This window comes from Tenrec ecaudatus, chromosome 4 (genome assembly GCF_050624435.1).
Source record: "Tenrec ecaudatus isolate mTenEca1 chromosome 4, mTenEca1.hap1, whole genome shotgun sequence".
NCBI classification, from domain to species: Eukaryota; Metazoa; Chordata; class Mammalia; order Afrosoricida; family Tenrecidae; genus Tenrec; species Tenrec ecaudatus.
The window spans coordinates 166348504-166375363 of record NC_134533.1 but is presented as its reverse complement, the minus strand read 5'-3'; the positions used below and the strand labels follow the sequence as shown (position 1 = coordinate 166375363).

The 26860-nt window shown below is 39.7% G+C and overlaps 1 protein-coding gene across 1 annotated transcript in view; it reads left to right on the top strand.

Moving 5' to 3' along the window:
* WDR49 (WD repeat domain 49) overlaps positions 1-26860 on the top strand; it is a 138229-nt gene that overhangs the window by 29930 nt on the left and 81439 nt on the right. The window contains exon 6 of the mRNA XM_075548893.1: positions 12617-12850. Within this exon, the coding sequence (XP_075405008.1) occupies positions 12617-12850 (234 nt within the window). The remainder of the gene's footprint in view (positions 1-12616; positions 12851-26860) is intronic.

Below are 26860 nucleotides of genomic sequence, written 5' to 3'. Positions count from 1 at the left end.
CATACCAAAGCAATTTTGATCTAAACCAAACTGATGATTAAATAATAAACATATGCTAATCAAATTGGAATCATACTTAATAATCCAATGGATGTTTGATTTGGACTCCCATACCATTTCTCATAAGACGGTAGGGTCTGGAAAAGGCAAGGCACTACTGGGAACCAATTGCTTGATTATTTGTCGAAAGAACACACTAAAGAGCATCAAAGGATGTTCAAAGCCTAAGGGAAATCTCACTGCTGGGGGCTAACATTCCAACCAGTGAGTTTGAATTACTTTTTCTATTGTTTCTCCTGGGTAGCCAGTTCTGATTTGACTACCACAGATCTGGTTAATGCTTCTAACACTATTTGTTTGAGATTCTGAGTTTCCCCAGCACCTGGCTTCTGTGGTGTAGATCCAAGTCTGATAAGGGAAACATTACATTCAGACATTTATGTTGGTGACAATGTTCTGTTTTTCTTTCTTCTCCTACTTTCCATACCTCTTCTAATTAACTTCACTTTACTCAGCAAGAAGCAAAGTATTTCCTTTTTGTTTATATTACAGAATTAAATGGATTAATGAAAAGCCCTAAAAAATTACAAATACAGAGAAGCATATAGATCAAAACAGTGGATTTTTTTAACTGTTTTATTTTTCTCCATCAAATCACACTGCTGTCCCCCAATTTTTTTCAAAACATTTCTTGGAAAAAATGGAATTAAAAGGGAATAGAGTTTTCCCACAGATTTTGGGAAGCTTTACGCGATAATTATATGTTAGACGCTGTGAAAATGGAGCAGAGGCCATATCTGGCTTCCTCTGGCTACATAAGAGAAGGAAGTGAATTGACCTCTACAAACACCCAAGGTTGGTTTCCACTAGGCAGGGATCTTTCTTCTGGTTCTAACACCAACAGTTCCCTCCACAGCAGTCCACGAAGCTGCTGAGTTTGATCATCCATTGCAATGGGCAGACAGTACTCACGATTACAGGGGTTTATCAGCGAAGTTAACAGGTTATCACAACCCAGGTTCTGAAAACATTATGCCATTGGTCCACAGCAACACCTCTCCTAAACTAGCAGCCAACTTCTCGCTCCCTGACCCTCCTTGATGCCAGGGGAACTCTCTCTCTTCCCGCTTCTGCTATAGCTCTCTCACACACAGAGGACTGGAATGGCTTAGATGCAGGTGTGGTCTTTGTCTTTCAGCAGACAATACCTGGAGGAAAGAGAAGAAGGTGACTTGAGTCACCCTCTAGTAAGATGGAGACTCAGAATACATCCTACCTTTATCTTCATTACCATAACAGAGAGCTTCTTCCAAAATGGGGTTATAGCCACAGGCATAAAGGCTACAATACACAATACTAAAGCCATATTAAGAAATTTCACTTCTCCACATTGCAATGTCTTATGTCAAAATTGACTTGATGGCAGTAAAATTTCAAGTTAAAGATGTAGAAATGCAAGGTAATATTATTTGTTTTTATGTTAATGGAATCACGCTACATAGTTTCTTGAAAGTTGCTTTCTAAAAAGAGCTCTGGGAAATCTTTCTATATAAGGATACATACACTTATCTTTTTACCTGCTACCTAATAAGACATGCTATGAATGATGATAATTCAATCACCTACTGATTCAGATAGATACAATTTCTAACTTTTTATTATTAGACACAAAGTATGATAAACAGGCACACACACACACACACACACACACCTTTGAGTCTACAAATCTTCTTTTAACTTTAATCAAAAATATCCTCTGAGCTCTTCTTAAAACCAAAGAATATTTTCACTTAACAAGCACACAACTGCCCTGAGCATCATCATCTTTAAAACACTGTCTATGTAGGATCCATGTGCTAAGAGCACCTAAAAAGTATTAGCCAAGAACCTTAAAGGAGACGGAATAGAGGCTGATGTAGGAGGAACAACTTGGGGGAGCGAGAATGGTCGCACAACTGAAAGAATGTAATCCCTGTTTCCAAATTGTGCAAACGGCAATGAATGCATTGGTGTCCATATCTGCGTGTATATTCTTAACAACAACAAAATAAAAATCTGTGAACATATGTAAAAAGAGCTTTCCTTTAGTGCCTACATCTTGTTGCTGGACCAAAACTCGATCTTGGGCTGTATTCCCCTCATTTGTTAACTGTCTCAGTTTTCAGTTTATTTCATTTCTTTCCTCTTTTTTGCATCTCCAATTTTGTACGCTTGTAGATGTCTCTATTCTATAGAAACCTAGAAAGGCACTAGATATTGTGCGATATTCAGGGTTATGCTTCTTTGAAATAGTCTTGGGTGGCATAAGCCGTTAAGCATTCAGCTACTAACCACAAGGCCCATGGTTCAAATCCACCCAGAGAAACCCTGGGGAAAAGGCCTAATGGCGTGTTTCAGACATTATCACAGTCATCACAAGTACTCTGGGATCTTGTTCTATTTGGGAGTCAAAATCAACTCCATGGCAATTGTTTGTTATTTGAAGCAAGATAATCCCCTACAGAAAAACTGGTCTGCTTCATTGTTGCTACACTGCACTCTGATTGGCTTGTCTCCTCCCCACAGCCTTTCTGCAAGAGGATGTCCAATTTCCCACAGATGGACCCTGGGTCCCCACTTCACACTCCCCCTCATTCACAATGCTATGATTTTTTTTTTTTTGGTCTTTAATGCCTGTTACCTGATTCCTTTGATGCCTTGTGATCTCACAGGCTGGTGTGTTTCTTCCATGTGGGCTTTGTTGTTTCTCAGTTAGATGGTCACTTGTTTATCTTCCAGCCTATAGGACCCCAGACTCTATATCTCTTGATACCTGGGCACCATCAGTTTTCTTCACTACATTTGCTTATGAAAACAAAACAAAACAAAACAAAAAACTGGTCTGCAATGTTACTGGAACCAGAGTGCCCTTGTTCTATGGGTTTGCTCTACTTTTTTTAAATCCATAGTGCTAATGCAAATAGTAAAAGAGTATAAAACATAGAAACTGAAAGCTGTTTAAGTTTGCTTTGTGTTTGATAGAGCCATGATTTTCAACAAGTAACTTCAGAAAACTTTTCAAGACGGGACAATCCTGTCATGATTCTCAATGTTATCTGAATCGTGATAATGACAAAAATCAATTTAATTTATATTGAAAAATTCCTCAAAATGCACTTTGGTCAGGAAAAAAGAAAATACCTGAAATAAAGTCTTAACATTAAAGTGATTGCCAAACGGAAACTGAGAAATCAATGAGATTTCTGCAGAACAATTCAGAGTGGTTGGAACTGTGCTTGTTGTCAAGGTCAGTGACAGAATGCACAAACAGACACTGAGTAGCAATTTGAGTCTTACAGCTACATGTTTTCTCTCCTTTCTGTTTAAAAATGTAATTTTAAAAAGGGAGATAACGGTTACAGTAACAATTAAGAGATGAGTAACAGAAAAGAAGATTTGAAATTAAGATAATGTTTTGACTTCAGACCTTGGACTACGTGGCAAAAATCTATCATAAAGTAAATCTGTGTATGACTTTCAGATAAATCTATTCGCTCAGATATTCAGGAAAGTCTTTTTGTTAGGAGTACAGCATGTCAAAGAAAATTGTCTTTGTGTTTTACTGATTATACTTTTGTAGATTAATGAAAGACGTAAATTCTACATGAATAGACTTGTTAACACATCAAGTCTATTCAGGAGAGTCAATGCCTTCCACTTCTGTTATCCTATTATCTGCAAATAGGCAATTATTTTTGGATTAAACCTGGGGAATGTCTCCACTCCTTTCCCGAAATGCCTCGATAATACATATTCTCTCGTTTTCTCTCTTCTCTGTTTCTTTTTATCTCCCTCTCTCTTATTTTATCTTTTATTGTCATTTTTTTCTATGCTCTAGAGGGTGGCAGGGCAGAAGTTAGTAGTAAAAGTTTGTTGAAACCCAACAAATCTCATTTCAATAATGAAAAATAATCTCTGAGTCTGTTCCGATTCTTCTATCAGTTTTACATCCCTGGGTGATGCAAATGGTGACCACGTCCAAGCTGCTAACTGAGACGTTGTGGGGTTGTGTCCACCCAGAGGCACTCTGGGGGAACGGACTCATTATAGACTTTAAGCATAGCAGCCATTGAAAACTCCTATGGAGCCCCCAACACACATATATCATCATGCGTTAGAATTGACTCAGTGGTCACTGGGGTTTCTTGTGATCATTTTTGACCATTGTTAGGAAACTATAAACTCATTTCTTTTTCTCCTAACTGATTTGAAGTTAACTTATGTTACAAACAAGAAATAATATTAATTTGGTTTAATAACTGCTTTGAAGACAGAATCTCCATCGTCCATCATTCATGCAGTTTTCCATTTAGAAGTGGGATATTTGTGATGCAAAAGAAAGTAATATTTGACTTTTACTTGAAAGGATTCTGTTCTGCTCTGTCCAGGAGCAGGGAGAAATTCTTCAATAAATCGAGATTGAACCCTGGTTATTTTCTACTTTATGTTAGACCACTCTGCACAATAAACCAATCTCAAACCAAATCCACAGTCACTGAGTTGGTCATGAGGCCTCACAACTCTGCTGGACAGGATGGAAGGGCTCCTTAGGGTTCCCAAGACTGCGCGTCTGTTCCGACGCAGAGCCTTGTTTTCCTCCGCGGAGCGGTTGGTGGATTTGGACTGCTGAGCTTGTTGTTAGCAAACTGAAGTGACACCAGGGCTCCTAATCTTTACAATACTTTTTTTTAAAACCTGTTTGAATTTCTGTTATTTTGAGACATTTAGACCATGTATTTGGCTGTTTCCCTAAATTCTAGACAGAAGACACCAAATTTCAGAGCTGGTAGACATCGCTTTTAGTAGACTGTTGAAAGACGAAAAGGCAAAATCACAAGCTTAAATTAATAAACGTGGGTAGTTTTTTGTTTTTTTAATTTTCAATAAAGAGAACATTTATTAATTCTGAAATGGACAAGGACAAGACAACTACAGCAGCTCAATGAGGGAGACTGTTAGTATGAGGTCATAATGATGTCCCAGAGTTTACTGGGATGCACAGTTTTAGAAAGGACATGGTATGTCCAAGAAGACTGTCACATAAGCAGAATTGGAGGTATATTAATATGATGTAGTTTCAGGTAGTACTCCTGGAGCAGGGTTGGGACCATGATTGGGACATGTACACAATGGAAGACATAAGACCTTACGATCACTGATCCAGGGCTTTCCAGAGACAGTCAGGGCATGGCTTATGACCATTTGACCCCAGTATGGTGATCTCTATCAGGGACACACACAAGTAAGCCTCTGAAGGAGGTTGGCTCTCCCTAGGAGGTCCAACTGGGTAGTTTTAATAGCCATTTATAATTTATCAAAGGTTCACAAGGGTGGGAGGGTGAGGGAGGGGAAAAAGAGGAGCTAATAATAGGGCTCAAGTAGGAAGATAATGTTTTGAAAAAATGATGATGGCAACATATGTACAAATTTGCTTGCTATAACTGATTTATGTTTGGTTATAATATCTGTAAGATTCCCCAATAAAATGACTTTTTTTAAAAAGTTCAATATGAAAAGAACCCCCAAAACCCAACAAACAATCCAGGTAGAGTCCATGTGTTCTCATTTACAGTTCCCAGTTTTGGGTGTATAAGGATAATACAGCGTTTGCTTATAATCTTGAATTATTCAAATGTTAGCAGTTAAAACAAGATATAAAGTAAGCTTGAAAAAAAGATTTTTGTCCAACGAGATTAGCCCTGACCTTTAAACCAAGAAAAGTTGAGCAGTTAAGGAACATCACAATATAAACACCTAGGAAAATTTAAAATATATACTAATACTTGAGCCTCACTTTCAGAAATTCTAGTTCATGTGACCTAAGGAAAGAGCCCACGCATGGAGAATTTCTGAAGGCCTCGTGCAATTCCGGTTGGCTGCCGTAGAGTTGAGTCCGACTCCTTCACCGCAACCGACAACTAGCGGAACCCCTGCTCGCTCCTGCACTCTCCTCGAAGTCATCATCCCATTGGAACCCACTATTTGGTCAATCTACCACGTTGAGAGTTTTCCTCTCTTTTGTTGACCCTTTATTTTATGAAGCATGATGTCTTTCTTCAGGGATTGATCCCTTCTGATAATATGACCAACGTACCTGAGATGAGGTCTCACGAGCCTTGCTTCTAAGGCAGGTCATGGCTGTACTTCTTCCAAACAGATTTGATTGTCCGTCCCACAGTCTATACCTGCAATATTTAACTAGCACAATAACTAACGCACCCAACCCTTCGGTGGTCTTCCTTATACATGGAAAATACCATACTTTGGTTCTGGTGCTTCTTAGTCCTCCACGTGGCATTTTTGCTCTTTCATATTTTAAAGAAACCTTGTGAACCAGCTCTGTCTAGTGAAATCCACTTCCAAGAGCACTAAGTAAAGTGAAATCCTCCATCTTTTCTCCACTTATCATGGTGTTACTTACTGGTCCAGCTGTGAAGATTTTCGTTTTCTTTACATTCGTTGCAAACCTTACTAAAAGACTTCAGGATTTGATTTTCCTCACCATGTCCTTCAAGACCATGTAGGTATTTCTCCGTCAAGATTTAAAATCACTGATATAGGGAAGTATGGGAAAAGTTAGGGCAGGGATCTTGCCCTCACAGAGTTTCTAGAAGCATGCTGGAACACTGCTTGCAGGCACCGATGCCAATGTGATCAACTCATTGCTTTGATTCTCAGCAGAAAGTAAATCTTGATAACTAAACGTGGAATATAGACTTAGGGGGGATATTATTTGAGAACGTTTTGGACACTAGACAGAAGAAATCAAACAGCATAATGAAAAGTTAGATTTAAGAAAAATTAAGGAATATTCACGTTCTGATAAAATATCTTTAGTTTCATTTGCAAATAGCAAGAAGTCACCTGTGGAAAACCAGTAAAGCAACGATTCATCTGTTTTTAATTTTTACTTTATGTGACTAAACGTCAATGAAATATTAGAGCCAACATAAATTACTTAAACAATACAATGGAGAATTATTCTCGGAAAATTATAGTTCATTAATATTTTTGTCTTATTGTTTAGCTATGTTTAACTATGCCCCAGATTGTTATTCTGATGTGAAGAAAGATTCTCATTTGTAGAGGGGTCCGTACAGGACCCAACAAGCCTTTGCGAAACAATGAAGTATAAGATCAGTGGTATGACTTTGTTATGACTTCAATGTTGAAAATAACAGTGTATGGATTCTATTTATACTTAGAGCACATCGACATATATTTGCATATCTTGTTCTTGTACAATTTATACTTTTGAGGATAAACATTTTCTGGAGGGCTGCCAGTAGCTTAAAAATAGTTTAGTAATGATTAAGAACTAAAATAAATAGTTCTTTAAGTTCTTGCTAAGAACACCTAATTTTTATTTATTAATATATTCATACATATATTCTTTGGGTTAAAAGTATTAGCCATGCTGTGTATCTGGTAGGATTGACTAGGTTAGCTCATGTTTATTAAGAGCCTCAGTAGATAGGTGATCCTATATAACAACTAGTTATTTCTGAAATCTGTTTGAAAAAGTCTCATGAAATATCATTACAGATTATATGAGATTTGAAGCTACATGAATAATCATGTAGAAATGAAAGGTTTTTTTTTACCTTCCTGAGTAATGCTATATTCTTGTACCTTCACGATATAATCTTTTCATCAACAAACTTCATACAATCATGAGGTATTAGGTGAGCCACAACATTCAACAAATTCAAAAAAAGTAATTCTTGTGTGTTCATTATGTCTCATGGCATGGGTGGAGAAATCAAGTCAATACACTTGAATTAGGATTCAAAATTATAGGGTCACTTTGGAACTCCAAATCAAAACCAAAAATAATGCAAAGCATCAGATTTTGAAGGTAGGATGAAAGCGATCTGATTTGATCATTTGTATCTGGGGATACCATCTAAGCTTCTGTTTAATCAAGCCCCCAAGGTAAGTGTAAAGTATGATGCCCCAACCAAACTCTCACTGGCCCTGAATTGATGCTGAGTCACGGGAGCTTATGACAGATGAGAACTGCCCCTGTGGGTTGCTGGAGTAGAAAGCCACATCTTTCTCCAGAGAAGCAATTTGTAGTTTCGAAATGCTGACCTTGAGATTAGCAGCCTAATCTGGAAGCCGCTAAACTCCCAGGCTTCCTATAAAACATGACAGAGCAGCTTCTTCATGAACTGCTTGAAGCACCTATAAGGGTGATCAAAGGTGTTGGCTCTATTCTGGACACCTCACTTAAATCACATCCATGATATCACTAACCTATTCTTCCATTGAGGAGAGTCCGGGATACTGCCTTAAATTAATGACAGCATAAGTAATGTGTACGTATATTATTTAAAACTGTGACAACCAACATGGCTTAACAATTATTAGATTAGGAGGAATGGGAAAGAAAAAGGAGAAAAGGTGTATAAGTAACTACTCTTTCTTCAGAGGAGGGAATCAATAGGTATACAAATAATATATTGGGAAATTAAGACACAAAGATATACATATGTAAATATGTCGAAATACTGTTGTCTCTTCAGGAGTTTCCTATAACTCACCCTCACTGGAATGAAGGGAGTCAGGAGGGAATCCAAACTACTAAAAATAATTATTTGAGTGAAAACGTCCCTGAGTGTGGCTTCAGTGTTTGTTGTATGACAGATGCATGTTATTCCTGTGTCTTGATTATGTTTACATCTGAATCTAATATCTCGTGGTTCATTGGAATACTACTTCTATTTCATATTTGTGTTTAGGTATATATCCATATTCATATATATGTGTGTTTATTTATATGTATGTTTATTTATATATGTATTTATATGTTTATTTATATGTGCATATATATGAAGGAGCTTCAAAAAGTTAGTAGAAAAATGAAAGTGAAAACAAATGCAATTTTAAAGATTTGAATGTAGTGACAACTACAGAATAGTATTACAAGAAACCAAAAGCCACCAACAAAAATCGAAGAATATCTGTGTTCATACATAGGAAGACTTAATATTGTGAAAATGTCAATATTACCTAAAGCAATCTACAAACACAATGCAATTCCTATCCAAATCCCAACTTCACTCGTTAATGAAACAGAAAATTGAATTACCAACTTCATGTGGAGAGGGAAGAGACCCAGGGTAAGCAAAGGACTCAAGAAGAAGAACGATCAGGAGGCCTTGGGATACTAGACCTCAAAATCGAATACACAGCCGCAGCCCAATAGCCTTCCTGCGCGTAATGGTCATTTCATACGGAGCAGGATACAAAACCCAGGAGTAAAAGCATCCGCCTTCAGCTGACCGATTTTCAACAAAGGACCAACAACACTAAATAGGAAAGTGCCAGGCTCTGCGGCAAACAGTGGTGGGAACATGGGTCTCTATCTACCGAAGAGTGAAACAGGACCCGTACCCTGCCCCCACCACAAAACAAGCTCAAGATGTATTAGAGACCTAGTTGTAAACCATAGGGCTATAAGGATCATCAATGGGAAAGTGTAAGTGCCTATTTCAGGGCATACACAGACTACCAAATACAATAAAGGAAGTACATGCAATGGCAGACAAAATAGATGATGCAACCTGTTGAAAGTAAAACCCTGATGCCTATTAAGAGGCTTCATCAGAAGAGCCCACGGATTGGGGTAAAAAAAAAATCTTTAGCATGATTTAACAGACAAGGGATTATTTAATAAAATCTACAGAACTTGGCAGAATCTAAAAAAAAATCCCCACATATAAACCACAAATAATCCAAAGGTGGGTAAATGACATGAATAGACAATTCACAAAGGCTAACAAACACAATCCCCACATATAAGCAACAAATAATCCAAAGGTGGGTAAACAACATGAACAGACAATTCACAAAGGCTAACAGACACATACGGAAATGTTCCAGATCACCAGCCATCTAGGAGATGCAAGTCCATCACAATGATGGATCAGTTCAAAAGAACAGAGAACACAAATGCCGGAGAGGATGTGGAGATTTGCAACTCTAGGACACTGTCAGAGGGCTTGTGAAATGAACACAACTATTGCGGAAAGCAATCTGGTGAGACTCAAGACAGCTGAGAATAGAACTCCCACGCAGCCCAGCAATGCCTGTGATGGACATCTGCTCCAAAGAAGACAGAGCACGATAAAGCCTATTCCCTTGCCTGTTCATTGCAGCACATTTCACAGTATCAGAGGAAGAATGGATAAAGAACCTCTGGTATATGCACACAGTGGATCCCTAAAAAGCATCAAGGAAACTGAAACACCTCGTGACATGGATAGACCTGGAAGCCATTCTGGTGAGTGAAGTTAGTCAATCACAAGAGGATAAATGAGAACAATGATGGCAACAAATGTACAAATGTGCTTGGCACAATACATGAATGTATGGATTGTCATAAGAGTTGCGCGGGCCCACAATAAAATGATTAAAAAACAAAACAAACCCAACTCACACCATCAAGCCAATATTGACCCATAGCAACCCTATAGGACAAGGTAGAACTGCGCCTGTGAGATTCTAAGACTGTTACTCTTTTGGGAATAGAAAACTCAGTCTTTCTTTTGAGGAATGCCGGGTGGTTACAAACTACTGCAGCCCAAAGCATTACTACCACACACCTGCAGGATTCGTTTGTGTGTGTGTGTGTGTGCCTGTGTGTGTGTGTGTGTGTGTGTGAATGAAAAGGTATGGTACTCAAGAAATGTGCAATATACACATATACATCCTGAGAGGCATTTTTTTCCCTGCTGAAACCTGATCATTTTCTTTCTAAATCATTTTATTGGGGGCTCATATAACTCTTATCACAATCCACACATACATCAATTATATAAAGCCCATTTGTACATTCATTACCCTCATCACTCTCAAAACATTTGCTCTCCACGTAAACCCCTGGCATCATCTCCTCATTTTTACCCCTCCCTCCCTCCCTCCCGTCCTCCCTCATGAACACTTCATAATTTAGAAATTATTATTTTGTTATATCTTAACACTGTCCGACATCTCCTTTCACCCAATTTTCTGTTGTCTGTCCCCCAGGGAGGAGGTTATATGTGGATCCTTATAAGCGGTTCCTCCTTTATACCCCACCCTCCCTCCACCCTCTCATCCTGAAGGGATCATCTGTCCTAGATTCCCTTGGTTTCCAGCTCTTAACTGTACCCATGTACATCTTCTGGTCTGGCCAAATTTGTAAGGTAGAATTGGGATCATGATAATGGGGGGCGGGGGGTGGAGAGGGTGGAGGAAGCATTAGGAACTAGGGGAAAGTTGTATGTTTCATCAGTGCTACACTGCACCCTGACTGGCTCAACTTCTCCCTGCAACCCTTCTGTGAGGGGACGTCCAGTTGCCTACAGATGGGGTTTGGGTCCCCATTCCCTCTCATTCACAATGATATGATTTTCTGAGATTTAATGCCTTATACTTGATCCCTTTGACACCTTGTGATCACTAAGGCTATGTGCTTCTTCCATGTGGGCTTTCAGATGCTAGATCTTTTGATAGCCGGATACCATCAACTTTCTTCACCACATTTGCTTATACACCCATTTGTCTTCAGCAATTGTATCTGGGAGGTGAGCACACAATGATACAATTTTTTGTTCTGTGTTGCCTGATACCTCTTCTCTTTGGCACCTCATCATCATACAGGCTAGTGTGCTTCTTCTATGTGGACTTTGTTGCTTCTGAGCTAAATGACTACTGGTTTATTTTCAAGTCTTTAAGACCCCAGATGCTATATCTTTTGATCGGCGGGCTCTACCTGAGAGGCATTTTTTGTAAATGTTTATATGTTGGGTTTTTCCCCCCTTATTACATGTTACTGTCAAAAATTAATTTGAAAAATCTACACACAAAAATACCTTCTGGGTGGAGGGAGCAGTTGGCAAATGTATGACGCACGTGGTATTTGTGTAAAAATAGTTTATTGGTAAATGGTATTAAGTTATTTATAAATTATATATATATGAACTTTATTGTGAGTTTTCTATTGTAAAGATCCTTGTAAATATTTTGGACCCACCAAATAATCCAGAAAAAAATGTCTTCTCAAGGGTCTGAATTTGATTGAATTTGCAAGATCTCTTTGCGAAGTAATGTACATATTCACGGGCTCTGAGCATCAGAATGCAGTCACCTTTAGGGATCCATTATTCTTTTCTAGCATTGCTTGCATTGCAAACCATAGCAACCATGACCCAAACCCACTGTCGTCAAGGTGATTCAGTCTCAGGGACCCTGTAAGGACAGAGCAGAACTACATCTGCCGGTTTTCCTGGTTGTTAATCTTAACAAGGGACAGGCAGCCCTATCTTTCTTCCAGGGAGTGGCTGTTGAGTTTGAACTTCTGTCCTTGAGGTAAGCAGTCTCTTAGCCCAATATGCCACCATAGTTCCATGCTTACAATTAGGAGGTGTGTAAACAGTTCATTGAGATACAAATAATAGAAGTGTTACCAGCTGTAGCACTGCAGGGGAAGCAACGCGCTGGCCCAGATCAAGGGTGAGACAGGGAACAATGGCTAAAAGTCAGAATTATTTGTGACACAATCACATGGCTTTTGCCACTTTTCATCTAGGTTTTGCGGCTCTGGGATATTCAACACCAGCTGTCCATCCAGAGGGTAGCTTGCTCTTTCCCCAAAAGTCAGGACTTCAGATGCCTCTTCCACTTTGATGAAGCTCACGGACGCCTTTTCATCTCATTTAACAACCAGCTAGCTGTGCTGGCAATGAAAAATGAAGCCCGCAGGAGAGTGAAAAGCCACGAGAGAGCGGTCACTTGTGTCCTTTACTATTCCACCCAGAAGCAGGTAATGGCGCTTTCTGACGCTCTCCTGCTACCCCCCCCCCCATCCTTTTTCACCAAAGGCTTGTTTCTTCAACTCTGTCTGAGTAAAATTGAAAACAGCTACAGAAAACAATGTGGGAAAGAGATGATTTATTAGTGATGTGCTTTTCTACAACAATGTATGTGCACGTGGGTTTGAAGAGTGGTTTCATTTCCAAGCAGTGCTGATGGCGTTAGAGGGAATTGCAGTCTTCCAGCTGCAGTGAGCACCACAGGCAGTGGGAGCGAGCTTATCTTTGTTACCAACTAGTTGGAGGTCTTGGTGCCAAATGCAAGTGAACCTGGTTGTAAAATATATCTTTTATGAACACCATCCTCCAGCATCTCTGTGGAAAGTTCTGAAATATGCATGAAACGTAATTAGCAGAGATCCATTTGCCGGCATATTTTACACCCGTGGCTCACAGTGGCAGCCCAGAATGTATTCATAATAAAATGATTCAGTTAAATGTGATGCCACTTGGTATGCAGTGTGAGAGTTGTTTGTCTCCCGCCACTTGAACGATGCTCGGCAGCCCCTGCTAATGGAAGGACTACCTGCATTTCAATGATGAGGCCTGGCTTTTTGGGAACAGAGATGCCACACAGATCACCCTGCCTTACAGGACTGGGAGGACCAGCCAGGGAGGACATCGGAGTGCGGTGCGGGAAAGCCTGTGGGTGTCATGGGGAGAGCAGGCACCCCCATCCGAGGTCAGTCCGCTACAATGAGCTCTTCAGGCCTGATAGCAACAGAGCAACGAGAGCCCAGCAAAACAAGAATCCAGCTTGTGGCCAATTAAGCAACAACTCCAGCCCAGTCTTTCAGCTGCTTCTGCAGAAGCGACAGCATTCACGCAGGCATGGGATTTCCGATTCTGCACAAGCGGTGGAGACCCTCTCTGTTAGTAATGAGCAGTGTGTCATGTAGCTGCTTGAAACACTCTTGCTAGGAGATTAAAACAAAACCCCCAATCCTTTCCAAAACACAAATTCCATTTTGTGTCCCATCTGCAGAAACACTCTTTCGTTTGTGCTTCACCAAGTTTTATGAAGGGAACCAGTTCACTGGGCTCCCTGGTGGCCCCTGAGAGATGTCTGTGTTTCAGGAGAGCGTTTGCTAATTGCGATCTGTGAAGTTTAAAAAGCGATACTTGTACTTTGATGCGAAGACTCTGTGTTGCCTGGCCCTATGATGAGCAATATTCCACGAGGCATCCAGGAAATGGGACACAATGAAAGTGTGTAATCCCCTATTTGGTTATGAAGACAAAGCTGAAAAAGTACATTTAAGAATCTACAGAATGTTCACATATGGTATGTCATGTACGAAGCATCCCTATACAATTGAGTTAGGGTTGCACATCTCTGCTTATTGCCTTTAAGTGTAAATAATTAAAAGCACTAATAAATCTAAAAGATTCATTTCTTAATTACTGGATCCTAAGCTTTAAGAACCACCTTGCCATTGAATCACATTTATAATCATAAAATTATAAGACAGGAAACGATAAAGAAAAAGTCAGGTAGAACGTTTATCATCTCAGGGTAATTAGCAAAACAAAGTAGTTTTAAACAACCACCAGGTGCCAGGAATGGGAAATTCAAAAAGTAGTGAATTATAGTTTCTTCTCTCCCGTGCCGCAGGACACTGAGTTTCCTAAGAGCAGGGTACAGGTCCTGTTTCCAGTACTTCCGGCACAGCACACATCAGGTGCTCATTACGTGATGGTGGGATGAAGGAAGGAGGCAACCCCGTTGTGGTGGTCTGTTATCCATTCAACTGTAACTCAAAGTGACCCTCTAAGTCAAGGAGAACTACCTCGTTGGGTTTCCAAGGTTGCTGTACCTGGGTTCAAAACATTGACTTTGCTTAGCAGCTAACATTTCGCCATGAGGTCACCCATGACGAAAAACCCCACTGCCATCGAGTTGATTCTGACTGATCGGGACCCCATCGGACTGGGTTTCTGTGACTGTAATTTTTTACAGGAGAAGAAACCCTGTCTTTTACCCTTGGAAAAGTGCTGGTTTCAAGCTCCTGACCTTGGGGTTAGCAGCCCATCGTGTAACCCACTCTGCCACCAGTGCATCTAGTGCCTAGGAACACGAGGAAATGACATGGGTGCCAACGGAAAATGTTATCGATGGAGAATGATTCCTTCTGCCTAGGGCTGGAGGAGGGTGGGTGACATGTCGGAGTCGCCTGCAAAGCAAGAGTGAGAATCTCTGGAAGGGAACAGACACACGAGAGAAGACAAAGATGTTCAAAGGCTTCAAATGGATTTAGGAGAGTGTTCATTTTGGTGTGGCTGGTTTGTGGAGTGCTTAACAAACACGGTGGGAGCTGATGCAGTGACTGGCGTTTTCAGCAGGTTGTAAGGTATTGACGTGTACTGAAGTGTGGATGCGGAAAAGTAAAGCACAGACTTAAAGCAGCAATGCTTCAAGTGTAGTCTGAGGACCCCAGGAGACTTAGACCACTCTGGGATCGGCCTATTTTCTTCAAACACTGACTCATTTCTTGCCTTCCTTAATGGATGTAGAGTGGAATTTTCTAGAGGCTACCTGATGTGTGATGGTACTAGTCCCACGGGCACTAATGGAACATACGCTTGTATATTCTTGTTAATCATTGATCCGTTTACATGCATAATCTTGAAAATACTATGCTGTATGCACACTTTTATCTCTCTGTCCAAAGAGTGAAAGAGAGAGCCTGGCGGCGCTGTCCAATAAACATTGCATTGCCAACTGAAAGGTCAGCAGTTCACAACCAGCAGCCACTCCACGGGAGAGAAATGAGGAACACACACACACACACACACACACATCAATGAAAGCTGTTTGAATTCTTCATTAATTTTTTAGAATTTAAAAAGATGCTGGTGGCCAAGGTTTTCAGAACTGCACTGTAGAAATCAACACACATCAAAGGAGATAGCAAAGAAGCCAGCCCCCATCACATGCATTATGAACGCTTCAAGGCAGTCAGGAGAGTGGGGAAGCTTCAGAGCAGAAAAAGGAAAGGCTTAAGAAAGCCTTGATGGATGCTGAGGCTGAGGGTGGGCTAACTGCAAAGCGGGGCGTGCAACATGATTGATTCCCAATTCAAACCCAAGGTCTGTTGGGGAGTGGTGGGACACTAATGATCACACCACTCAGTTCTCCAGCATGCCTTGTCAGGGATGGCTTCTTGGGAGCGGTCCTCTGCCTCCCACAGCCAGCCCTCGGAAAATTCTCCCAGCTCTCTCGCTCCTCTTGCCTATTGCTGCTTCATGACATCTCCTTTTCTTTGCAATGTCATGGTGGTCCTCAGTTTTTATTAGAATCAGGTGCCAAACAAAAACAATTGTTCTGAAGACCTAGAGAGGGAGGCACCTTGAATCACAGCTTGTCCCGAGCTTGCTCCTCCTCAGTCATGTTTCTGGACACGAAGAAACTGTTCATCTTTTTTCTATTTCCTGTAGCCATTGCAGGTGTTGCTACAAAGAGTAGTCCGAAGGCTCAGCTCCTGTCCTCTCACCTCCCCTGCCGTCTCCAGGGACCTCTTGGCCACACCAGTCTCCTCTCTAAGCATCAGACACCTAACGAATGGTTCCTCCAGCTCCACATTTTAACTGAGCTCTTATTTTTCTCTCCTCCTCTCTTTTTGGTGTAAGGAAAGAGCCTTGCCTTCCATTTTTCACTTCTTCCCACAGCTCCTAACACTTTCCTGAGCAGAAAGTGAATGTCAAGTGCTCGATGTAGGCAGTGGCTGCTATTTCTCGTCTCAGTTCAATAGCAACCCTTGCTTTTCCAGTTGGCTCTGGCTCTTTGATGATCTGGCATGGCATCTTTGTTGGAGATTTTCCCTTTGAATTTAATGAACATCCTCCCTTCTGTTGCTATTTCACCATGTTGCCTGCTCGTCATGATAATTTCTTTCTGTTTGGGTTTCCTGGGGGCCTAACCTAATGCCTTTAGAAAGCAACGCCCCACATTTCTGTGATTTTTCTTTATCTCCCTGCTTTCTGGTACCCTCACATCCTAATCAAAGAAAGTGGTGTTCAGCCATAAAGCCTTCTCGAAGGAACTCCTGCTTTTTTGTACACGGCAGAGCTTGCCTGCACAGTGCGGTTAGAATATCCCGGGCCATGTGAAGGCCTTCCTGGAATGCACGTTTTGAAAGAATTAAATTAGCTCAAGTAATACTGAAGCCGTTCTAATAAACTGTCTTTACCCCGAGTTTTAAAATGCACCCCTTTAGAAAACAGTCCTGAATGTTAAGAAACTTAACAACAACACCAACAACAACATCAAAGAATTTCTAGGTTTCATATCAATTGGAATAAGATAAAATTGCTGAATTATCATTTTGGTTCTCATCCTCATAATGTGAGTTTATATGATTTTCTAAGATTGCTAAGGATTCAGTTTGATTTTATATCTTGGATACATTTATATTCATGTGAGATATTCAAGCTTCAGCAGATTTTGACAGACTGAATTACATTCACTATTTTTATTGTTGAAACAACTTTAGTATTTTCTTAAACCATTACGTGTAAAATAGCATAAGCTTATTGTGAGAAATTAAAATATAGTAAAGTTTGAATAAGGAACATTGTTGAAATAGCATCAAGAGTTTTAAAAAATTATTTAATCTTTCTATTGGAAGCTCTTTCAGGTATCATAGCATTCCATAGTTCACTCAAATTAAGCAGTGTTGTACAATTGATAATGCAGCCAGTTTCAAAGCATTTTCTTTCTTCTTCAACTTTTTTTATCAGTTTCCCTTTATCCCCTCCCTCACAACCCTATGCCAACGCCCCCCAGGAACCCTTATTTATTTTCCCTATAATAGTTCTTTCCCCCCTTATCTTACACAATAAATACCCATTCATGTTCAATTTTGTTGCTTGATCCCATAGAGTGAGGTTATAAAGCCATCAATTCTCTCAGTTCCCCATTCCCCTTTCCTCACAACCCCCACCTTCCTGTACCCTCAGGGATCTATTACACCTGTTACTGTTTTGAAGGTGTTTTTAACATCTCCCTGTGTACAAACGGTTTTACTTAAAACTGACTCTGTCACTTACAATATATTGAAATATGTTTGCTTTTACCTAAATGTAGATAGGTAGACTATATAACTTCTCAAGATACATATGTATGATAATTTATTGCTCTATTTTTCTTGAACTCTATTTTATTTTTTACATAAATGTACACAAATGTACCCAAACATGATTTTTGGGTACATAAATATAATGACTTCATGACTTGATCTTTTTGGAGTAAATCATTGGAAATGGTATTTTAGGGAACACATATTATATAATCAATATATATTTCATAGTTATATGATTATATTATAGATAATATAATAGATTCAATAATAACTTAGAACATTTCATATAGTGTGTATATAATATGTAAAGTATAGAAATAAATATATACAGTTATATAGTTAATGGGAACACATATTAAATAATTTGATACACGTTTCCAAATTGCCTTCTGGAATCTTGCATTGTAAGCTGCCTCTATGAATATGTGTTCTGACCATACACACGGCTTCAGAGATGGTGGCTGCCTGCTCTAGGAGTACTCCTGGGCACTGTGGATGGGCTTCCCACAATGGCACTTTGAACTTTGAAGGTTGGCTCTTCTTCATTTTCCAGGAAATGCCAAATCAGTCATTTAAAATGGGGGGTGGGTGTGGGTAGGGTAAAATCTGTCCTCTTTCTTTCATACAATTCTTTTTTGGAATGAAGGTATTTACAATTCAAATAATTCAGTGGGGTTTTCCCTAGACAATTATAGAATCTGTACAAAGGGAAGTAGACAGACTGGAGGGAAATTTATTTCCAACTTCTAAGATTCCTCTGTAGCCCTTGTATTTAGGCCAAAATCAATGCATTTCTCTTTTGAAAAAAACTAGATGGGGCTAATGAGAGCTTCCACATTGCCTGCCCTGTTGCTGGACTCTGAGATGCTGCTGATCTTCTGATAAAGTGGATTTTCTTCACAGACCAATCAAAACTTCTATGTCAGTCCTGAGACCGTGTGCTCTGGTCACTTCATGGAGACATGGGAAATGCCCCAGTCTTACAGTGTCCACCAACATACTCAACATGCTATAGAATTCAAAAGCATATATTTTTTTATTCCTGAATCCTTTGGTGTTTCAGACAGGTAAGCCCTCAGCTCTTAGCTGCGAGTTTGGTAGTTCAAATCCACCAGAAATGTGTGGATTTTGAAATATGATATGGTGATATGCTTCTGACAGGTCCCTGTTTTGAAAACCTCGTGCAGCTGTTTTATTCTCCAGGGTGGGTCCCCAGGAGTCAGATTCCACTTGACAGAACGAACAGAAAGTTCTCTGCAAACACCCACTTTTCTGAAGGTAAGGAAGGGAGGGAAGACTTCCAAGATGAATTCAAAGCCTACTCTGAAGGCTGTAGTGACAGTTTTATGGAATTCCCAACGAGTGATTACGATCGATTTCTTGAAGGACAGCAAATGCTTATGGAGCTTCTAATGGAGTTTTAAGGTGGTTGAGATCTGCATTGGTGGGGAAAAGGCCCGGTAAGTCCTGCCAAGGGAATTGCTTTCCATCCTGCTGAGGTGTCTCCTCATCCTTGGAGAGCAAAAGGGCCGCTGTGCTGTGTGGTTGTTAAGTACCACTGAGTAGACTTCGAGTCATAACTGCCTATGCACCACAGAGCGAAGTACTGCCCAGTTCTGCACTCTGCCCACAGCTGTTGAGCCTCTTAGTGCAGGCATTGTGTCAATGAACCCCTAAAAAGGCATTCCCCTTTCCACTGACCCTCCACTTTCCCAAGCAGGATGGATGCCTTTCTCTAAGGCAGGGGACTCACACTTTCTCAGCATGGGAGCTACTTATAAAATGATCAAGTCAAAATGATCTACCAACTACAAAAATGCGAAACATAGATTTTATTGATTTATTGCATGTATTCATAAATGCATAGAGAATTCTTTATATGTACAATGTATATCTCTGCACCTTGCATAACCACATGAGTCCATCTTGCACAACACAACTATGTACATTTTTGTTATTACCTGACATCTTACATTGAATGGATTGAATCAGGGATGCATAGCCTGGGCAGGAGCTGCTGATAGGCAGCCTCAAGCACACTTCCAAACGATCATCAGTCATGGTGGAATGGTCCTTGGGCTTAATGATCTATATGTGGGAAAAGGCCGACTCACATAAATAAGTAGAGCCGAATCATGCAGTTAAGGCGGTAGCACATTTTCTCATGTTTGGGTACTTTCCTTCTGCGAGTAAGTTCCAGGACTGTACGTTCATGTGCTCTGGACTTCAGCTGAATGTTAGCTTGTAGTGTCAAAATCTCCCATTCTGTATGAAAGTGATACATTTTTGTCTTCTTACTTGGTCCAGCTACCCCACTCATTTTAATACCCTTTCTTACGTTAAAGAGAAAAAAAAACAAAGTCTAAAAATTGGCGATAACTTGGCTTGTAAGTTTTGAGCACTTAGCGCAGTTGTTTGCGCAGGCGTTTGACACCTAAGCTTGCATCTGATTAGCTGCGCTGTATATCAATTAAGTGACGGGATTGATGATAGGCTTACGTCTATTTTTTTTAATACCTTGCGATCTACCCACACTACATTTGCGATCAACTAGTAGAACACGATCGGTGTATTGAGCACCCCTGCTCTAAGGGCTAGTCTTTCTGATAACATCTCCAAAATAAGTGAAGTTTCGCCCTCTTGTTTCTAAGGAGATAATTACTGTATTTTCTCCAAAATAGATTTGTATGCTTTTTTAGCATCCTATGATGCTTTGGATCATCTCCACCAGAACCATAGTTAAAACGCATAATTTTTTCTCCAGGTTTCCTTATTCATTGTACCATTTTCAAACACATATAAAGCAATTGAAAATACCTATCTTGAGTCAGGTGCACTTAGTCCTCAAAGTGATACCTTTGTGTTTTAACATTTTAAGAGGTCTTCTGCAGCAGTTCTTTGCTACGGAAGTGGATGTATTGTCTGTGTTAGCGACAGTCTTTTACCAGAAACTCACCTTTCCCAATTTTAAGCCATGCGGCATTCCTTTTTCTGTTCATCCAACTACTTCTTGCTTCCTCATCCTCGTGAGCACAGTGAGGTGTTCTCGGAGACTCATTCTTCTGATCCATTGTTTGCTAATATCCACACAGTTAAATGTCTCTGCATAGTCTATAAAATGCAAACATCTTTTTGGTATTCTTTCTGTCAAGATCCACCTGATATCAACAATAATATCTCATATATCATGGCCTTTTCTGAATTCAGCTTTAATTTCTGGAAGCTCCCTATTAAAGCTGTATCTGCTATTGAATTATCTTCAGCAGTTTTGTTTGCATGCCATATGATCATTAGATAACCCTAGCATTTTGCTGGGTAACGTTTCATTGGCATGGGCACAAAATTGGACCTCTTTTAATCAATTGGCAAGGTAACTTTCTTCCAAATTTCTTGGCATGGACTAGTAGTGAATGCTTCCAGTGCTACATCATCTGTTGAAACATTTCGTTGCTATTGGGTCAATTCATTTAGTGCAGCTTGGAATCATCCTTCAACACACTGCGAATGACTGTTGGCCAGGTCTTTTGGGTACAGCGACTCTGTTTTCCTCCCATCTTCTTATGTTTTTTTCATATATCGTTCAATATTTTCCTTATAGAATGCTTCACCATGGCAACTCTAGACTTGGATATTGTCTTCAGTTCCTTCAACTTGAGATATGCTATGTCTTCTTCCCTTTTGGTTTTCTGAAACATTTCATTACAATGTTTTATTTTGCTTGAACTGTCTTTTGGAATATACTATTCAGTTCATTTCTTCCATTTGATTTTGGCTATTCTATGATCAAAAGGAACTTTCAGAGTCTCTCCTAATGTGCACTTTAGCCTTTTTTCTTTCTTATCTTCTTAGTGGTATTTTGCCTTATTCAAGTCTATGGCTCTTAATGCCGTCCTACAACTTCTCTAGTCTTTGTTCATTAGTGTTCAACATATCAAATGTGTTCTTTAAATGGTTTTAAAATTCAGGACATATATTTACTGTTGTATTTTGGCTCTCATGGACTGGTTTTAATGTTCTTCGTCTTCAACCCAAACTTGACATTGTTAACCCTTGACTTTATTTTGGCTGATGATATTCTGTTTCTTCAATTTTTCCCCCACACATGTATAGTTATTTTGAATCCTGTGCATTACAATTGTCAAGGTACATGATGAAAAAGTTAATTGCAATGAAGAAGTCCTTGGGATTGCAAAACTCGATCATGCAATAACTAACTTTTATCACCAAGGCTATATTTTTCCAACTTCATGTCCTTCCTCTTTGGTTCCACTTTTCACATTCCAATGACCACAAATTATCATTGCTGTGTTAGTCTGGGTAGGCTAGAGAAGCAAATTCATAGACATTCATATGTGTAAAAGAAGGAGGTTTATATGCAAGAGGAATTGGATATTGAGAAAACGTCCCAGCCCATTCCAGATTAAGTCCATAAGTCCAATATTAGCCCATATATCCTATAGCAATCTATAAAGTCTTCTTCAGACTCAGGAAATACATGCAATGATGCCAAATGCAAAAAGATCACAGGCTAGTGGGTTAGAAGTCTTGTGGATCCAGTGGTGTTGTAAGCATCTCAGCACTGGCAGGGGTCGCTCCAGAGGTCTGGTTGCATCAGGGTACATCCATGTGTCTTCATCAGTTCCCAGGACATTGTGCCATGTGTAGAGTATCTCCAAGGGTGTGAGCAGAAAGAGATAGTGTCTCCTGGTTTCAAAGAGGAAAATACAGGAGTTCCCAGAATTCTCTGGAGAAGGTCAGGCCCACACAGGGGCTTCATTGACTATGATCCGATTAACAGACTAAACTCCACCCCTTCACTCTTAATCCTTTCAAATCCCAAATTGACACAAGATTATGAAATTACCACAATTGCCTATTTATTGCATGTTCAATCACTTTTAGGCTGAAAAAAGTTGGTGGAATTCTTCAATTTTCTCATCATGCTATTGACCATTTTGAATCATACAATCATATGGTTTGTTATGTGGGTAATGAAAAGTCAAAAGAAATGTCACTACATTTAACATCGAAAGCAACATTTCAAGATCTATTCAGAAAGAGAATACTATCTGTATTAGGGTAATATCTATATGCCTACAAAGTTAACTCAAACTTTGCACCAATCACTAATTAATAAAAAATTTCTACCAACTTCTTCAGTCTGAAATTGATCAACCTTGCAGTAAAAATGCATCGATAATAACAGTATTAAAGTTGGAAACAAAGAGGAAAGAGTTGAAAACATGGCCTTGGTGATAGAAATAAATTTGGAGATTACATGATAGAACTTTGAAACTCAAAGGACTTCACTGAAGATACCTTTATTAAACCACAGAAACAGAAACTAACCGTGTGACCTTCACCATATGAAATACATGGGAATCAAACTGACTACATTTGTAGGTATTGAAGCGCTATATCATCATCCAAAATAAGGGCAGAGGTTGACTGTGGAACAGACCACCAATTGTTCATGTGCAAGTTCATGTTAAAACACGAAAACTAAAACAAATCCAAGCCAAAACCACACTCGCTGCCATGAAGTTCATTTTGATTCATAGCAATTCTATAGGAAAGAGTTGAACTGCCCCTATGGATTTTGGATACTGTAAATCTTTACCGAAGTAGTAAGCTCCTTCTCACTTGAATTTAGAGACCATTTCAACAGCAGAATCAATGCATTGAGCAATAATGACTGAAGACTAAGTGTATTGTGGGATGACATCAAAACATCATACAGGCACACGCCTACTCTGCCTCCCACACATGTTCAGTCCATTTATTCATGCATCTACTCAGAGATCACAGTTTCTGAAGCTTCCTTAGTACTTTAGTTGTCCTTATCCCTCACCCACATTGACACTTGTTGATATTCTAGTCAGAGACTCTTCTTCCCATTTTCTCTTACCATCAAAGAATGTTCCTTTTAGTTTGAAAACTTTTTCTTAAATGTTTACACTAGTGGTCCCATACAATATTTGTTCTTTTGTGATTGAGTAATATCACTCCATATTATGTCCTCCAGGGAAATGACTTGCCCTAGTGGATCAAATTTCAGTCACACCATAGACAAATCTATCAGGGTAACAACTAGGGAGGTACACACATTTTAGAATAATCAACCATACAACATCAAAAAGTCAGCTTTTACTCAAGGACACATTTCAGAAGGTTTGGACCTACGGAAACACAAGGAGGTAGTAAAATAAGTGATGCTATATTGAAGGGGTTGCATTGAATAAGATGAAACAAAACATGAACTGATTATTGAATGGGTAACTGGTGATCTGCCTGTAAGGCTTCCCCCAATTCACAATAAAAATAAAAATAAACCAAACAAAAGATATAACACATGAAGAAAGCAAAAATTCATTAAGGAGACAGAAAAAAAAAAAAAGACAAAAGTGGATACCAGAAAAGACCGTGAAACTTTCTCTTGACCAAACCAAACAGAAGAAATGAAGTAGAGGAGCTGAACAGACTATTTCAAGACAGCTCAAGAAAACAAAGTAAACATTGATCAAATTATATTTGTAAATAAATAATTTCTGACTGGAGTCAGAAAAACAAAAGGGAAGAAAATATTCACCCTATCATCCTATGCTGGAAGAACTAGGGAAAACATTGAAATCTAGCGTTGCAATGTTGAAGCATTTTCTGGGCAAATATTGAACATTGTAGGAAACATTAAAAGAAGATGGAAGGAGTCCAGAATCACTTATCCAAAAAGAATCAGTAAGCATACCACTATATTAAGAGGTAGCATATGATAAAAAACAGTAGCAACAATGGTATTGAAGGAAAAAGTCTAAACAGCACTTAAGACATTAGCCAAAAACAGGTGTACAGAAATGGACTGAATGTCAAATGAAATGTTTCAACATATGATGCAGCACTTCAAGAGCTCATTAGTCTGTGCTAGGAATTTTAGAAGAAAGTTACATGGCCAACTGACTGAAAGAGATCTAATTTTATACCCTGTGGCAGTTACATAACCTACTGTCAACTTGAGTGAAGGGGTGGAGTATAATCTGTCAATCATGTAGTAACCAATGAGATCTCTGTGTAGGTACGGCCTTCTCCTGAGGATTATGGGAATTCTGGTCTTGCTCCCTAGAGACAGGACACACATTCTCTCTCTGCTACACATTCCCATTGACAAGACACATGGAGTTAAGCTGACGGAGCCAGAGCTCCGGAGCTGGGGAAGCCACGTGGAGACCCACACTAGTGCTAAGATGCTTCCACTGTCACTGGCTCCACAAGACTTTCCACCCCATCATCTGTGATCTTCCTGCACTCAGTGTCATTACATGTGTTGAGTGAGTCTGAAGAGGAATTTATAGACTGGTATCAGACATATGGGCTAATAACAGACTTGATCTGGACTGGACCGGAATGTTTTCTTAATATACAATGACTCTTTGATATAATGTTCTTTCTTACACATATATGTGTGTCTATGGGTTTGTTTCTCTGGTCAACCCAGCCTAACACATACCCGTTCCAAAGAATGGTGACCCATCAAAATATTAGAGTTATCCAATAATGTTAGCAATGATATGACATGAAAGTAAATAATTCAAAAGCTGTCGCAGCAATCCATTGAAAGGAAGCTCCCAGACATTAAAGTTAGATTTGAAAAAAATGCCATGGAATGTGAGACGTTGTTGACATCAGATCTTGACTGAAAAAGGGAACATCAGAAAGATGTTTGTGTTTCATTGACTATGCAAAGGCATTTGACTCTGTGGGTCACAACAAACTGTGGATACCATTGAGAAGAATGTGCACCACAGAACCCCTCACTGTGTAGAACACTACATAAACCAAGAGGAAGTCATGCATACAGAACAACTTGTTTTAAAAACAGGAAAGATGTGTGTCAGAGTGGTATGCTTACCGGACTTATTTATTCTGGATGTTGAACAAATAATCTGAAAGAAGAATTGGATGAAGAATGTGACCTCAAGATAAGAGGAAGAATAATCAATAGCCGTCGATATGCAAGTAGCACAACCTCGCTTGCTGAAAGGGTAGAGAACTTGAGGCACTCTCCGATGGAAACCAAATGGCAGCCTTCAGTGTGGATTACAACCCAATGTAAAAAGAAACAGGAAGACAAAAATGTCTCATAACCAGACCAATAGATATCAGTGTGATAAATGGAGAAACTATCAAGGACTTCATTTTACGTGGTTCCACGATCAATGCTCCCAGAAGCAGCATTTAAGAAGCCAAATGGTGTATTACGTCGACAAAAGCTGCTGCACAAGCCCTCTTTAGAGTGTTTCAGAGCGAAGATGTACTTTTAATCATCACATATATCTGTGCGTGCTGGTCAATTATTACATAAGACCAGAGACAAATGGATGTAATTGAGTTACAGTGTTAGCGAAGATTCATGTAATTATCATGTATTGTCAGAAGAGCCAAGAAATGTTTCTTGAAAGTACAGCCCCGGTGCTCTCTGTAAGCAGGAAGGGGCGACTTCGTCTCATGTACTTTGGATACGTGATCAGGAAGGACAAGTCCCTAGAAAAGGACATCATGCTTGGCCAAATAGAGGTTCAGACTAAAAATAAAGGAAGAGCCTCAACGAATTGGATTGAAACAGTGGCTGCAGCAATGCGGTGATGCATGGAAACACTCAAGAACGGCTCAGGAGCAGGCAGCAGTGCATGCTGTGGGTATGAGCCAGCGTCAGCTGGACATCGTGTCATGAAAACAATACACTTTATTGAGCCACTTCCTTATAGATATTTGGTGCAGTTAACAATCTCGACTGCTGGCCTAATGGTTGGTGATGCAGATCTACGCAGAGGAACCTTTGAAGGAGGATGTGCCCCACTTCTTCTAAAATACGGGCCACTGAAATCC